This window comes from Eschrichtius robustus, chromosome 2, assembly GCF_028021215.1.
Source record: "Eschrichtius robustus isolate mEscRob2 chromosome 2, mEscRob2.pri, whole genome shotgun sequence".
NCBI classification, from domain to species: Eukaryota; Metazoa; Chordata; class Mammalia; order Artiodactyla; family Eschrichtiidae; genus Eschrichtius; species Eschrichtius robustus.
Genome location: NC_090825.1, coordinates 55,584,707 through 55,599,055, shown reverse-complemented (window position 1 = coordinate 55,599,055; position 14,349 = coordinate 55,584,707). Strand labels below are relative to the sequence as shown.

The following is a 14,349-nucleotide window of genomic DNA, read 5'->3' as shown; positions in this document are numbered from 1 at the left end:
GCCATGGAGTCACTAAGCCTGTGTGCCACAACTACTGAGCCTGCGCTCTAGAGCCCGCAAGCCACAACTGCTGAAGCCCGTGCGCCACAACTACTGAAGCCCGTGCGCCTAGAGCCTGTGCTCTGCAACAAGAGAAGCCACCGCAATGAGAAGCCTGCACAGCACAACGAAGAGTAGCCCCCGCTCACCGCAACTAGAGAAAGCCCGCCCGCAGCAACGAAGACCCAATGCGGCCAAAAATAAATAAATAAATTTAAAAGAAAAAAAAAAAATCTAGTGTGACCACCCTGGGGATTTATACGGTATAGCCATACAAAGGAACAGTAGGTTCTTATTTTTAAAGATGTTGTACAGATGTGTTTATTAATATAGAAAGAGAAAGGCACCTAACACTTACGCAGCACCTACCACGTGCCAGCCTCTCTCCTAGGAGCCTCAGAAACACTAACTCATTCATTCCTCAGAACTACCTCCTGATATGGATCCTATTATGATCCCCACTGACTGATGAGGAAACTGAAACACAGAGATTAGGTCAGTTGTCTAAGGTCACACAACTACTAGTAAGTGGCAGAGTTGGGTTTTAATAAGCTCCGTAATAAGGGACCAGGCTCTTAACCACTGTATTATTCTCTCACTTAAATGTTCAGGATACACTGGGGGGACGGGGGACAGGGGGAGGCAGGGGGTTATAAAACACCACATTTAGTATGATTCCATTTTTCTTTAAAAAAAAAAAAAAAAAGTGATTCACATTTGCATAAAAACAGTGTAGAAGGATACACACTAGGTGTTAACGGTGTTTGTCTCCAGGCTGGGCGTGTGTGTGCATGTCCCCAGAAACAATACTTTTGAGCCTTCATTTCTCTCTCTAACTGGTCTTTTTTTGTGTGTGTGATTTATTTATTTGTTTGTTTGTTTATTTATTTATTTGTTTGGCTGCGCTGGGTCTTAGTTGCGGCATGTGGGATCTAAGTTCCCTGACCGGGCACTGGCAGCGTGGAGTCTTAGCCACTGGACCACCAGGGAAGTCCCTCTCTCTAACGGGTCTTGGTGCTTCCACCCTCAAGGCCCACAGTCTACTCACAAGACAACAGCCAGAATAACTTTTTAAAACCTAAGTCAGATAAGGCCTACAAAGTCTCCCCATTTCTGTCAGAGTAAAAGCCCAAACTCTTACACTGGCCTACAAACCTCTTACCGAAATCGCCCGTCTCCTGCTACTCCCCCGCTCACTCCCTCCACCCCACCACATGGCCTTCTGGCCCCTTTAGCATATCAGCATCTGTGACCTGCCCCCACCGCAGAACCTTCGCACTGGCCACTCCCCTCCGCCTGCAACGCTCTCTCCCCAGATATTTAGAGCCCATCTCTTCACTCCTTCCAATCTTTGCTCAAATGTCACCACCTCAATGAGGCCTATTCTAACCACCTCATTTGAAACTACAACTTGACCTTCATCTTTCTCTCCCATACTCTGGTCTACCTTTTCTTTATCCCATGACATTTATCACCTTCTAACATACTATATAATTTATGACACTTATCGTTTATTTTCTATCTCCTCCTGCTACAATGTAAATTCCAGTAGGGCAAGGAACTTTGTTTATTTTGTTCAGTGATGTATCACTAGCACCTAGAACAGCACCTGACACATAGTAGCCTCGCAATAAACATCTGTTGTTGAATCTTACGATAAGAACCAGAATTTAAAATCATTTATTTATAAAACTATCTAAGATGGGAATTCCCTGGTGGTCCAGCGGTTAGGACTCTGCACTGTAACTGCCGAGGGCCTGGGTTCAATCCCTGGTCGGGGAACTAAGATCCTACGAGCCACGTGGCACGTCCAAAAAACAAAACAAAACCAAAAAAAACTATCTAAGAAAGCACCATGGAATAGAGAACACCCTGAGCCAGCACTTGGGTATGTACCAACCCTGGGTCTATAAGATTGTCAACTCTTTCTCTTGGTAACAGTTTTCCTCTTGATATGTGACGTGCTCGGGCTTTCTCACCACCTCCTGTGATAAAAAATAGGATTAGATTAGATGAATTCATTATAAGGTCTCCATTTAACTTAATACCAGAAAAACATATAACACTTAATCCAAAATATGGTACTTTTTAAAAAATTTAACATATCCTGTGAAAAACAGCTAATTTTTCAGATCATTCAAACTGGCATTTTTTAAAATCAATCTATCCCTGAGCCCACAGTATATTATACATTTTCTAAATTCAGTAGTAATTACTTAAGGAAATAACACAGTACTTTTCTCTGCATCTCATACATTGCAAATACTGTCTCATCTCCACCACACTTATTACACCTACTATAAATACTAGCACTGTCCTATATGCTACGTGAAATTTGAAAAGTTCCTAACTTCATTTGTACCAGGTAAAAAGCATTATTTTAGAAATGATTTCCATAATAAGCACAACAAAACTTAGCTAAAGGTGCTATTTTTAGGCCCCCAAATAGGAGAGAATTGAACACCTTATACAGCAATTTAAAAGTCCCCTTTTGTTAGTATCCTGAATCAGAGATAATCTTCGGTGTTTCCTGACATTGCTCCAGACTAAAGGAAATTACAATAATTGAAGAGTCCGCTGGGGTAACCAACCCAGTGAGGCTGCTTGAGGTGAGGGGTACACCAAACCTCACCCAGCCTGAGAACAGCTGGGTTCGGTACCTGGGGAATATCCATAACCCACTCTCAGCAAACCAAGGTAAATAATCAGAACAGATGATCAAATTGTACCTTAATATGTTTACCTTCACTGTTGCCCAAGAGTTCCATCTTAATATACTCCTTGTCTACTGAAATGTTCAGCTGTTGAAGAAAGCTATTTGTTTTTTAGGTGAGCAAATAAGTTCATACAGATTTCAAACAAGCCTCCAAGTAGCACAACCTTATTTTCAAATCAGGACTTTCCTATGTCTAAGGGGATTTTTTTTTTTTTTTTTCTGAAAAGGTAGAGGGCATATTTTTAAGACTAAATCTGCCTTAAGGTAACCAAGAAAATCATAACATACATCTAATCTTTTAAAATGAAAATAATTCTGGGAGGGAAAGCCTTACAAGATAGTATGAATTAAATCAAACAGCTTTCCTCTTTTCTCCCAGCCACCAAGAACTCAGAGTGCCCTACTGAGGTGTGTATAGTTATAGGAGAGAGGGAGGACGAAAGAGTGACAAAGGGCAGAGGAAACTTCTGAGAGTGACACATTCATCGTCTTGATTGTGGTGACGGTTTCACGGGTGTATACATATGTCAAAACTCATCAAACTGTACGCTTTAAATAATGCGGCTTATAACAATTATACCTTAATAAAGCTGTTTAAAAGTAAGTATTAAAGAAAAATAAACCTAAGACACTGCAAAGAAGACCAGGCTTGGGTGAGGGTCTTTGGAGAGTTTGGCGACATAAGCGTCCACTAAGGGGCTAGCAGGAAAAAGCATGGCAGGGGAGGGTGGGATGAAAAAGAGATAAGAAAACATATCTGTGTTTTGGTTTTTTTTTTTTTTAAGTACTTAAAGCAACATTATTCTTAATTCTGCCTAGAGCTTCACTTTGCTATTCCGAGCACCTAGTGAATTCTGTTTTTATTAGGAAAACCCAGAAAGAGTGCTATCCTTGATACAGATTCTCAGGTCACAGAATTCAGCTCCTCTGGCATTTAAACTGGCCTAGGATATGTAGACCACCACAAAAAGACAGAATGTCACAGCACCTTAGTTTTCCAAGGATTACTCTTAAAAGATTTTGCATTAACTATCTCCACTCCCACAGACTCAGAGCCAGAAAAGCCTGATGTTTTCCTTCTTTCTCATTTACCATACTGCACTGATTCTAAAACACACATTTTGTTCACATTTTAACACCCCTAAAATCAGGAAGCATTTTACAGTTTATAGCATCTTTTCATCTCTGTCACCAGGGGGCAGTCGCGACATAGCTGTTTGCCTCTGGGTGCACAGCACAAATGTCTAACTGTGGTCACTTCAATGGTGCTATATGCATTGCTGGAACTACCTGCATGCAGTTTAACGTGAATTTTCAAATGTTTTCAAAAACTACACAAGCCTTAAACAACAAGGTCCTACTGTATAGCACAGGGAACTATATTTAATATCCTGTAATAAATTGTAATTGAAGAGAATATGAAAAATGTATATATATGTATAACTGAATCACTTTGCTGTACAGCAGATTAACATGACATGTAAACCAACTATATTTCAGTAAAGTAAATTTTTTAAAAGACTACACAAGCCTTATCTTAAGGTCATTAAAAGACACCCTTTCAACCACCAAAAACTATTTGTGTTTTTCTATATCAATAAAGTTACTACCCAGTTTTAGAAAAACTAAGCACTCTGAATCTATCAAAACACTTAGAGCCCTTCAATTAACTTGTGTTAATCAAAGTACTTAGTTCTGGCTACCACGAATAACACAGCTGGGTTAATCCTTGTTCCATGTACAGAAATGACTAAGCCACTCCTAGCAATCCTACATGCTCCAACAGGAACCAAAGGGGATAGCAAAGACGGTACCCTGAGAAGAAATCTGAAACAAAGATAGCAGTGAGGCAGAAAGAAAGGAAAAGACAAAAAGGAGGACAAGAGTCCACTCATTATTGTCAACCTTTTTATTTATGAGAAGTTCTATCAAATGAAAACTTCAAGGATTAACTTTCGAAGCAACCTGAAACACTGTCCCTTCTTCTTATCTGAAAATTACTTAGGAAATCTTATGAATTTTAAAGCCAGGATGGGGCTTCCCTGGTGGCGCAGTGGTTAAGAATCTGCCTGCCAGTTCAGGGGACATGGGTTCGAGCCCTGGTCCGGGAAGATCCCACATGCCGCGGAGCAACTAAGCCCGTGCGCCACAACTACTAAGCCCACGCACCTAGAGCCCGTGCTCCACAACAAGAGAAGCCACCACAATGAGAAGCCCACGCACCGCAACAAAGAGTAGCCTCTGCTCGCTGCAACTAGAGAAAACCCACATGCAGCAATGAAGACCCAATGCAAACAAAAATAAATAAATAAAATAAATTTATTTTTAAAATAAATAAATAAATAAAAGTCAGGATGTCTATACAGGTGGCCAACAGGCACAAGAAAAGACGCTCAGCATCATTAATTATATATTAGAGAAATGCAAATCAAAACTACAATGAAGTGCCACCTCACGTCAGTCAGAATGGCCATCATTAAAAAGTCTACAAATAACAAATGCCGGAGAGGGTGTGGAGAAAAGGGAAACCTCCTACACTGCTGGTGGGAATGTAAACTGGTGCAGCCAGTATGGAAAACAGTGTGGAGGTTCCTCAAAAAACTAAAAATAGAGTTGCCATATGATCCAGCAATCCCACTCCTGGGCATATATCCAGACAAAACTATAATTCAAAAAGATACACGCACCCCTATGTTCATAGCAGTACTATTCACAATGGTCAAGACATGGAAACAACCTAAATGGCCACTGCCAGATGAATCGATAAAGAAGATGTGGTGTGTATATATATATATATATATATATATATATATAATATATATGTACATATATATACACACACACAATGGAATACTACTCAGCCATAAAAAAGAATGAAATAATGCCATTTGCAGCAACATGGATGACCTAGAGATTATCACACTAAGTGAAGTAAATGAGAAAGACAAATACCACATATTAATCTAAAATATGATAAAAACGAACTTATCTATGCACAGAAACAGACTCACAGACACGGAGAATAGACTTGTGGTTGCCGAGGGAGGAGGGGGTTGGAGAGGAATGGGTTGGGAGTTTGGGATTAGCAGATACAAACTATTACTTATAGGATGGATAAACAATAAGGTCCTATGTATAGTACAGGGACCTGTATTTAATATCCTGTGATAAACCATAATGGAAAAGAATATGAAAAAGAATGTGTGTATATATATACATATATATATATGCATAACTGAATGACTGCTATACAGCAGAAATTAACACAACATTGTAAATCAACAACACTTCAATAATCTTTTTTAAATGTGTGTTTAGAGGTATTACTGATAGGAGGGGATTTTTTTTTTTCTTCTTTATACTTTTCTCTATTTTCCAAAATTTCTATAATATATATATTATATAACATAAGCATATATTACTTTTAAATTACATATACCTGTGTAATATCCATCTTCCTGGCATAACCGTATTAGTTCCAGGCAACACTGTGAAGAAGGCTTTGTCCTTTCCTGGCTTCCCTCCCAAGGAGCGCTGCTCAGTCCTCTCCTGCCCTTTAGAGCCCAGACCGTCAGATGATGGAACCCGCCATCCCCAGCAGATGCTCAGTGCTGGAGGACTCTACCGCCTCTTATTCAAACCCTCTAGTCTTAATATCCAAAGGGAATGATCAATTCATCAATTCTGCTCCCTAACAAAACATACTCTCATCTCAACAAGGGTTTTGGTTCTTTTTCAGGAGACAAGACCTTATTCCAAGATGGTTTCTAGTCATCATTCTAAAAAGCCTACCAGCAGGATATTTTGCCTCTCGAATCATACCCAGTAGACAAAAACTCATGTCATTTTTCAACACCATTTCCTCACACTTAGAACAGGGGTTCGAGAGCTACCTGGTCAAAAAGGATGACAAATGTCCACTACCCCTGTTATCACAAGTCACCCTCCTACTTACACATCCCTCTCTCCCTAGAGAGAAATTCGGGTGGTCTGGGGACAGTGTAATTGACATTCTTTGCTTTTTGACTGCTTACTTTCCTTTCCCCTTTTCCTGAAAACAGTACTGCCACCACCATGAAGTTCCAGGAGCTGCCAGCCACAGTACACTTGAGCCCTGGTGGACATGGGTCCAGGCTGGCACCATTATACTATATCCCCCTGGATATAGTGGCTGGGCCAAAGAATGAACATGGGACCCAAGTGAACCCATCAAAGTTTTCCAAATCGGAGATGAAAGGATAACTAGATCTTTCCTTCAGATTGTAAACTGTAAGAATGTAATCCCTGACCTGCCAGCAACATGGTTCCCCACCTCACAGAGAAGCCAGAGAGAACGCAGTCCACACATACATACACATCCTGAAATGAGAGAAGATGGGCAGAGACAGTGAGTCCTGGAGGGGCTGGAGCCCCCCGGTTCATTCAGCACTTCCTTTCCATGGTTTGGTTGTTGGTTTCTGGATTAAACAAGTTTGATTTGGATATTTGTGACTTAAATCCAAAGGGACTGAATACAGCCATCATCAAAACAATATTCTTCATATATTACAAATACCTAACTTAGAAGGAGCTATATGAAGTTTGTTGTTTTTTTTTTAATTCTCCCCTGTACCGTCATAGATAGAATGGGAGCAGTTACTGCCATCTGAATGAGGTCTTTGCTTCAACTGGTCCCACACTGAGTTGCATATCTGTTTGTTCATGTCATGGTAACTTTTACAGGATTTAATTGATTTTGATCCTAAACTACTATAGTACAAAAGACAGAGACCAAGATATTCCAAATGGATTTAATTTCTGGTCTTTTCAATTAATTTTGATTAATCTATTAAGTCAAAAGAAGACAGCAATGTGTGCTTGGAATGAATAATGCCTATAATTCACAGACCCACTCCTAAGTCTCAAGTTATGAATGAGGTACTGAAAATTTACAAGAGGGACTAAATAACTGGACCAAAGTTGCTTAATTATTAGAGTAACCAGTCCAGCCTTCCACCCTCAAAATTCTACAAAGAACCAAAATACTGAGCTTATTTCTTCCCTAACACCTACACAAGTGAATATACAACTTTGGATGGTCTTTCTGTTCATCTGCCATTAATTAATTACCTTGCCTCCATCCTTAAAGTCCTCAGAGGAAAAAAATATAAAAAACATTTTAATTTAAACTAAAGAGAAATCTACCAAGGTTTTGCTAAATTATTTCACTAATGACTTCTACTGAAAGTCTGTCCTCTGAGTGTGATAAGATCATACCCAGGAATGAAACAATACCCTTAAACCACAGGTTTACAGATAAAATAGATTCTTTATGAGGACACTGGGGAGAATTCTTTTTAAATGAAGGCTGTAAAATTCATATAGTTCCTTCTCAGTTAGGTACTTGTAATATATTAAGACTCTTACTTTGGAAATGGCCATTAGTTTCAAGTCACATAGCCTTCTAAATTGTCATATACACCAATAAGGGCACAATAAAATGCGATGTGGTACCTGTTTATACATTAATATTTTATATTCCTCCCTATGATGCAATTTCTTCCAAGCAAAAAAATGTCTATTATGTCCACAATTTAAAAATAAAAAATAATGACAATTTACAAAGTTTTTAGGATATCTCATTTATTTAATTAGCAATAAACCCATATAGAAATTATTTCCAAATTACATGACACAGCAGAAAATGCACAATTACACAAAAGGTAGTATGTAGTATGAATATGACTAATGGACAGAAAATGTTTTAGTTGCTTCAAGTGAAACAAAAATTTCAGTGTGATGCTGTGGCTGAAATAAAAACCTTAAGAAGAAATAGTTTTAAAAATTGATGAGGGAGTTCTCTGGTGGTCTAGTGGTTAGGATTTGGTGCTTTTACTGCCATGGCCCAGGTTCAATCCCTGGTAGGGGAACTGAGATCCCACAAGCCTCACAGCACAGCCAAAAAAGAAACTGATGAACCTGAATTTCTACTTTCCCCCAAATAATGGCAGTGCTACAAGAGCAGAAAAACTGTCCAAGTAATAGGAAAAAATAAGATGTCTGCATGCCAACAAATGCAGGGTTTTTTTTAATTAAAGTATAGTTGATTTACATTATTGTGTTAGTTTCAGGTGTACAGCAAAGTGATTCAGTTTTTTTTTTTTTTTTCAGATTATTTTCCATTATCAGTTATCACAAGATAGTGAATATTGTTCCCTGTGTTATGCAGTAAATCCTTGTTGCTTATCTATTTTACATATAGTAATTTGTATCTGTTAATCCCATACTCCTAATTTATCTCTCCCCCCTTCCCTTTCCCCTTTGGTAACAAGTTTGTCTCCTATGTGTGTCTGTTTCTGTTTTGTATATAGATTCATCTGCATTATTTTTTAGATTCCACATATAAGGGATATCATATAATATTTGTCTTTCTCTTCCTGACTTACTTCCCTTAGTATGATATTCTCTAGGTCCATCCATGTTGCTACAAATGGCAATATTCCATTCTTTTTTATGGCTGAGTATACACTCATATATTTATGTGGATATATATACCACATCTTAAACCAATCGCCTCTTGATGGGCATTTGGGTTGTTTCCATGTCTTGGCTCTTGTAAATAGTGCTGCTATGAACACTGGGGTGCACTGTATCTTTTTGAATTACAGTTTTCATCTTTTCCAGATATATGCCTAGGAGTGGAACTGCTGGATCATATGGTAGCTCTCTTTTTAGTTTTTTAAGGACCTCCATACTGTGTTCCATAGTGGCTGCCCCAATTTACATTCCCAGCAACAGCAAATGCACAGTCTTGAAGAGTCAAAAGCTTGATGCTACTAGTTTTTCCTAAAATGAATAATTACAAGGGACATCTTAATTAAAAGCATAAACTGAAGAATAAATGAGTGCTTACCCAGTCTGATGTTCTGTGCTCGTTCATGGAGTTGATTTACTAGTGCTTTCATCTGCTCATAGTTTTCCTAAAACAGAAGCAAAGAAAAAGAGGGAGAGTATTATAGGAAAGCAATGATTTTTTTTTACCATAATAAGGGTTAAGGAGAACAGCATTACATGCCAACCCCATGTGGCCTCCACACTGGGCCACTTTGCCACCCGTGTGGCCTCCATGCTGGGCCAACTCCAACGTGTAAAAAAGATTAATTCGTGCCTCTCTGTCTTTGCTCAAGCTCTTCTGCACTACTACCACCCTCTCTGGTCCATCTATCCAAATCTCACCCCCTTTTTAAAGCCTAACTGATGTTCCATCTCATCTCCAACACAATTTCTGGCTACTCCCACTCATTATAACAACTTCCTTCCTTACACATCTACAGAACTTAATTGATCTCTAGTTTTGTTTTCTTTTGTCAATGAATATAAGCCCTTTGAGGGTTAGAATGCCATCTTATTTTTTCTGTCGCGTCAACCACTATCGTGAGGAGATTCCAACCAATGCAGAAATACTTGTTTTACACTTACTGAGAAATTACACTTAAAAACAAAGCCCAGGGGGAAAATGGATTCTATTTTATGTTTAAAAAGGAACAGGGGGGAATTCCCAGGTGGTCCAGTGGTTAGGATTCTGGGCTTTCACTGTCAATGGCATGGGTTCAATCCCTGGTTGGGGAACTAGGATCCCACAAGCCACACGGCACGGCCAAAAAATAAAAAAATAAAATAATCCCAGCCTCCTTTTTCAGACAAGTGTGGCCATGTGACTAAACGCTAACCAATGAGATATAAGCAGAAGTTGTTAGGTATGACTTCTAGAAAGGTTCCTTAAAAAAAAGGACAAGAAGGTGAGGGTGTCCTTTTACCTATTCACCCTTTCTCCTCCTTTGCACCTGGAACTCAGACATAATAGCTGGAGCTTAAGCAGCCATCTTAGACCATAAGGTAAACTGTACTACTTATTTTAAATTCTTCCTTCCCTCCCATCCTAGCCAAGGTTCACTGTGAGATTATACTTCCCTACCCCACAGTCTCTGAATCTGTCCGTATTACTTGCTTTGATGAGTGGAATGTGGGCAAAGGTGACAGTGTACCAATTGCAAGAAGAGGCTTTAAGAAGGACAAAGTGTTTCCATGCTCTCCTCTTGTGCCCCAGCCTTCCATTATGAGAGGAGCATCCCACAGCAGCCACTGCCCCTTCATTCTGGGTCCTGGAATAAGAAACAAGTAGAGCAGACCTGAATCTACTATAGTCCTACAGCAGAACTGCCACAACCAACCCATAGATCCAAGCACAAAAAATAAATACTTGTTCTTTTGAACACTGAGATCTTGGCATTGGTTGCTACTCAGCATTACTGAAGCAAAATCTGGCTAATATAGTAATTAGTCCAAGGTCACTCAGCTAACAAGTAGTAGAATTAGGATTTAAACCAAAATCCACCAACTCCAGAAACTCGCTCTTAAAGCAACATGCTACAATGTCTCTTCTGCCCACTGAAAGGGCCACTGTTGACACTTTAGCACATTTCCACCAGGTCTTTTTCCCCCTATGGAAATATGTTGCTTGTTAGCTTTTAAACATACCTGAAATACTAAGCCAGTGCTTTTTCCACCATACCACAGCTACTTCCCTATTCTAATTACTGGCGCACAGACTGAACCAGAACATACAACATTTTACACAGAGAAAGAAGTTATAATCCCAGGCTCACACTCCCTAAGCCCTAGCTAGCAGCCACCGTCAAGTACATCAGCCACGACGTGACTTCAAAAAGACGGCAGAGCAGGAAGCTCCAGGCCCTTATTCCCCCACAGAGACATCACAGAACAACCCAAAACTGGCTAAAGTAACCTTACAGGAGCTCTGGAAAACACTCAGAGGTCTACAGCAACCAAGAGAACACCCAGCCAAGAAGCCATATTCAAAATGGTGGGAAACCCATTCTCCACACTGCAGCCACACTGATTATTCTACCATGTCCATAGGATCATGCCACTTCTTTATTTAAATATCTTAGCAGACAGACTGCAAAGTGAAATCTAAATGTGGCTTCTACACATGGCTTCCCTCCTCTACCTGGCCGCATAAGCAATCCCATCTACTCCATGAATTCCCCACCCTGGCCGGGACTTCCAAGTTCTCACTCCCACTAACCACTTTCATAACTTGGTACCTATGTTCTCATAACTCCTTTAGTTTGTATAATCTTGCCTCCCATTCTCCACCCTGAACCTGGCCAGTTCTTACCCAACTCAAGATCCAACTCACTCATTGCCTCCTAACTGCAACCACCTTTTTTAAGCTTTAGACATCACTCATCACAATGCATTGCTTTCTTGTCGTCTCCCCCACAAAATTATGATTCCATTCCTACACATCTATTCCAAATACCTAAAATAGTGGCTAGACCACAGTAACCACTTAAAGTTTCTGAATTAAACATTCTCTCCTGATCCCAGGACATCTAAAGACTTTTGGAAGTCTCCCATTGGATACTGTTTCTGCCTCAGCCTGCTGATTTCCTTTCAACCTCCTTGTTTTCCCAAAGGCAGGAATTATTTAAAATGTATTCTCTGAGGGACCTTCCTGGCGGTCCAGTAGTTAAGACTCTGAGCTTCCAATGCAGGGGGTGCGGGTTCGATCCCTGGTCGGGGAACTAAGATCCCACCTGCCGCAGCGGCGCGGCCAGAAAAAGTCTTCTCTGAAAGTTATTTGCACAATTTAAATGTTATCTGTACAGGCTTAGAAACCATGGGACAGACTGAAAATTTCCAGCTCTGATATTTCACAAACCAGGAGTTGTTTTTTTAACGCTGTGATACCTCCCAATTCCAAGAAAAGCCATTTAAAGATAAATATTTCTCTATTAACATAACCAACCATTTCAAGTCTGATAAGCACAACCCAGGGTCAGCTGTGCTAGACCAGTTGTTCCCAAAGCTGGCTGCCACCAAGGCCCTGCCCTCCCCTCTCACCAACTTCATTAACAATGCAAACACCAAGACCCCACCCCAGAGACGGAAAAGGTCCAGGGTGAGGCTAAGGCAGCCGTATATTCAACAAGCTCCCAGGTGACTGCTAAACCAGAGAGCCACTGGTTTTGAGAACCACTGATTTTAAAGATACAAAGTATAGTGCCAGTGCTAAAAGTGAACTAAAATGTATCTGATTTGGAATTGTTTTCTTTTTCAAACTTCACGACCCCCTGGTGCGTCCCAGAATCATGACTGGGGATCCAGAGAAAAGAGCAGCGACTGTTGAAGTGCGCCTACCCTGTACCTGCTTCCCAGTCTGGCCAACGCCTTGTGCCGTCGGTGAAGAGGAATCACTGACTCGGGCTGGGTACTCCAGGCCCGGGCCGCTCACCCGCCCTACCTGGTAGATGGCAGAGCTCGAGTCCGGTTGGGTGCCCAGCGTCGCCACAGAGTCCCCATGATAGGCGCGCGGCGCGGGGGCAGCGGCGCGGGCGCACGGCCGCAAAGCTAATCTCAGGGCGGCCCACATGGCAGCAGGCACAGAGGCAGGAAAGAGCGTGAGAGACCGGCCTGCGCCGGTCCGGAGCCGAGGCTTTCCCCTCCAACTCCCACGCTTCGGGATACAGCTCAGCCGAGGCCTTTGCAGTCCCAACCCGCCTGAAACCTCCCGGATTCTGAGGCCAGCCTCGGCACGTGCCGGCGCACGCCGCCCGTGATTGGTCAGCGCTGAGCACCACGCCCCCCGAATTCAGCGAATAAGGGACAGAGGTGCAGCCCCGCGAGGCCTGTCCCATCGCGAGCCCCGGAGCGTTGCGGTTACCGGGGTGGAGCGACCCTTTTGCGTCTTCCCAGTCTCCCGAGATGCTGAGCTTAGAAGCTGTGGCTGAGTTTCCTGGCTGTCGGCCTCCGTGCTATTTCTGTGTGCTGTTTTCTTCTTCCCCTGCTGCTAGAAAGGGTGTTCCGGGGCTTGAAAAAGCTTATCCTTATATGAGAGCTGGAAACTGAACAGGCTTATTAAGCTGCCCTAAGAAACTCTTTAAGGAGATAACCATTCATTCAACAAATATGTCTTTAATGTCCCCTATCAAGTGCTTTTCTGGAGCAGGGAATACAGTGGAGAACAGGCAAAGCGTCCTCTTTTATAAAGCGGAGAGAACATAAACAAGTAAATAAAAATAAAAATTCTAATAGTGATAAATTACAACTTAGATGTACAATTATAACGTACTTCTATAACTTTGCCTATAACAAATCTGAGCTTCCTCACAATTTCTCATCCACTGGACAGTGAGGAAAAATTAATCTTATTTAGTCCACTTAAGTCTTAGATTTGAGTTAATTTTTGTATATGGTGTTAGGTAAGGGTGTGGCTTCATTCTTTTGTATGTAGATATCCAGTTTTCCCAATATCATTTGTTGTAAAGACTGTCCTTTCCCCCATTGAATAGTCTTGGCACCTTGTGAAAACTTGTTTCATAAGCAATGGTTTATTTCTGGACTCTGTATTCTATTACATTGGCTGTATGTCTGTCTTTATGCCAGTACCACACAGTTTTTTGATTACTGTAGGTTTGTAGTAAGTTTTGAAATCATTAAGTGTGAGTCTTCCAGCTTTGTTCTTTTCCAAGATTTTTTGGCTATCCAGGATCCCTTGAGATTCCATATTAATTTTAGGGTGGGTTTTT

At 41.0% G+C, this 14,349-nt stretch overlaps 1 protein-coding gene and 1 non-coding gene across 2 annotated transcripts in view; one reads left to right on the top strand and one right to left on the bottom strand.

Annotated features, from left to right (window-relative positions):
• Nucleotides 1-13,343, bottom strand: part of MCCC2 (methylcrotonyl-CoA carboxylase subunit 2) — a 63,746-nt gene extending 50,403 nt beyond the window's left edge. The window contains exons 1-3 of the mRNA XM_068535479.1: nt 13,065-13,343; nt 9,648-9,714; nt 1,940-2,024 (exon numbers count right to left, since the gene is read on the bottom strand). Coding sequence (XP_068391580.1) covers nt 1,940-2,024; nt 9,648-9,714; nt 13,065-13,193 — 281 coding nt within the window. The 5' untranslated portion in view covers nt 13,194-13,343. The remainder of the gene's footprint in view (nt 1-1,939; nt 2,025-9,647; nt 9,715-13,064) is intronic.
• Nucleotides 1,749-1,821, top strand: TRNAY-GUA (transfer RNA tyrosine (anticodon GUA)). Its single transcript has one exon. It is a non-coding gene; the product is annotated as a tRNA-Tyr (tRNA).
• Nucleotides 13,344-14,349: the final 1,006 nt, after the last annotated feature.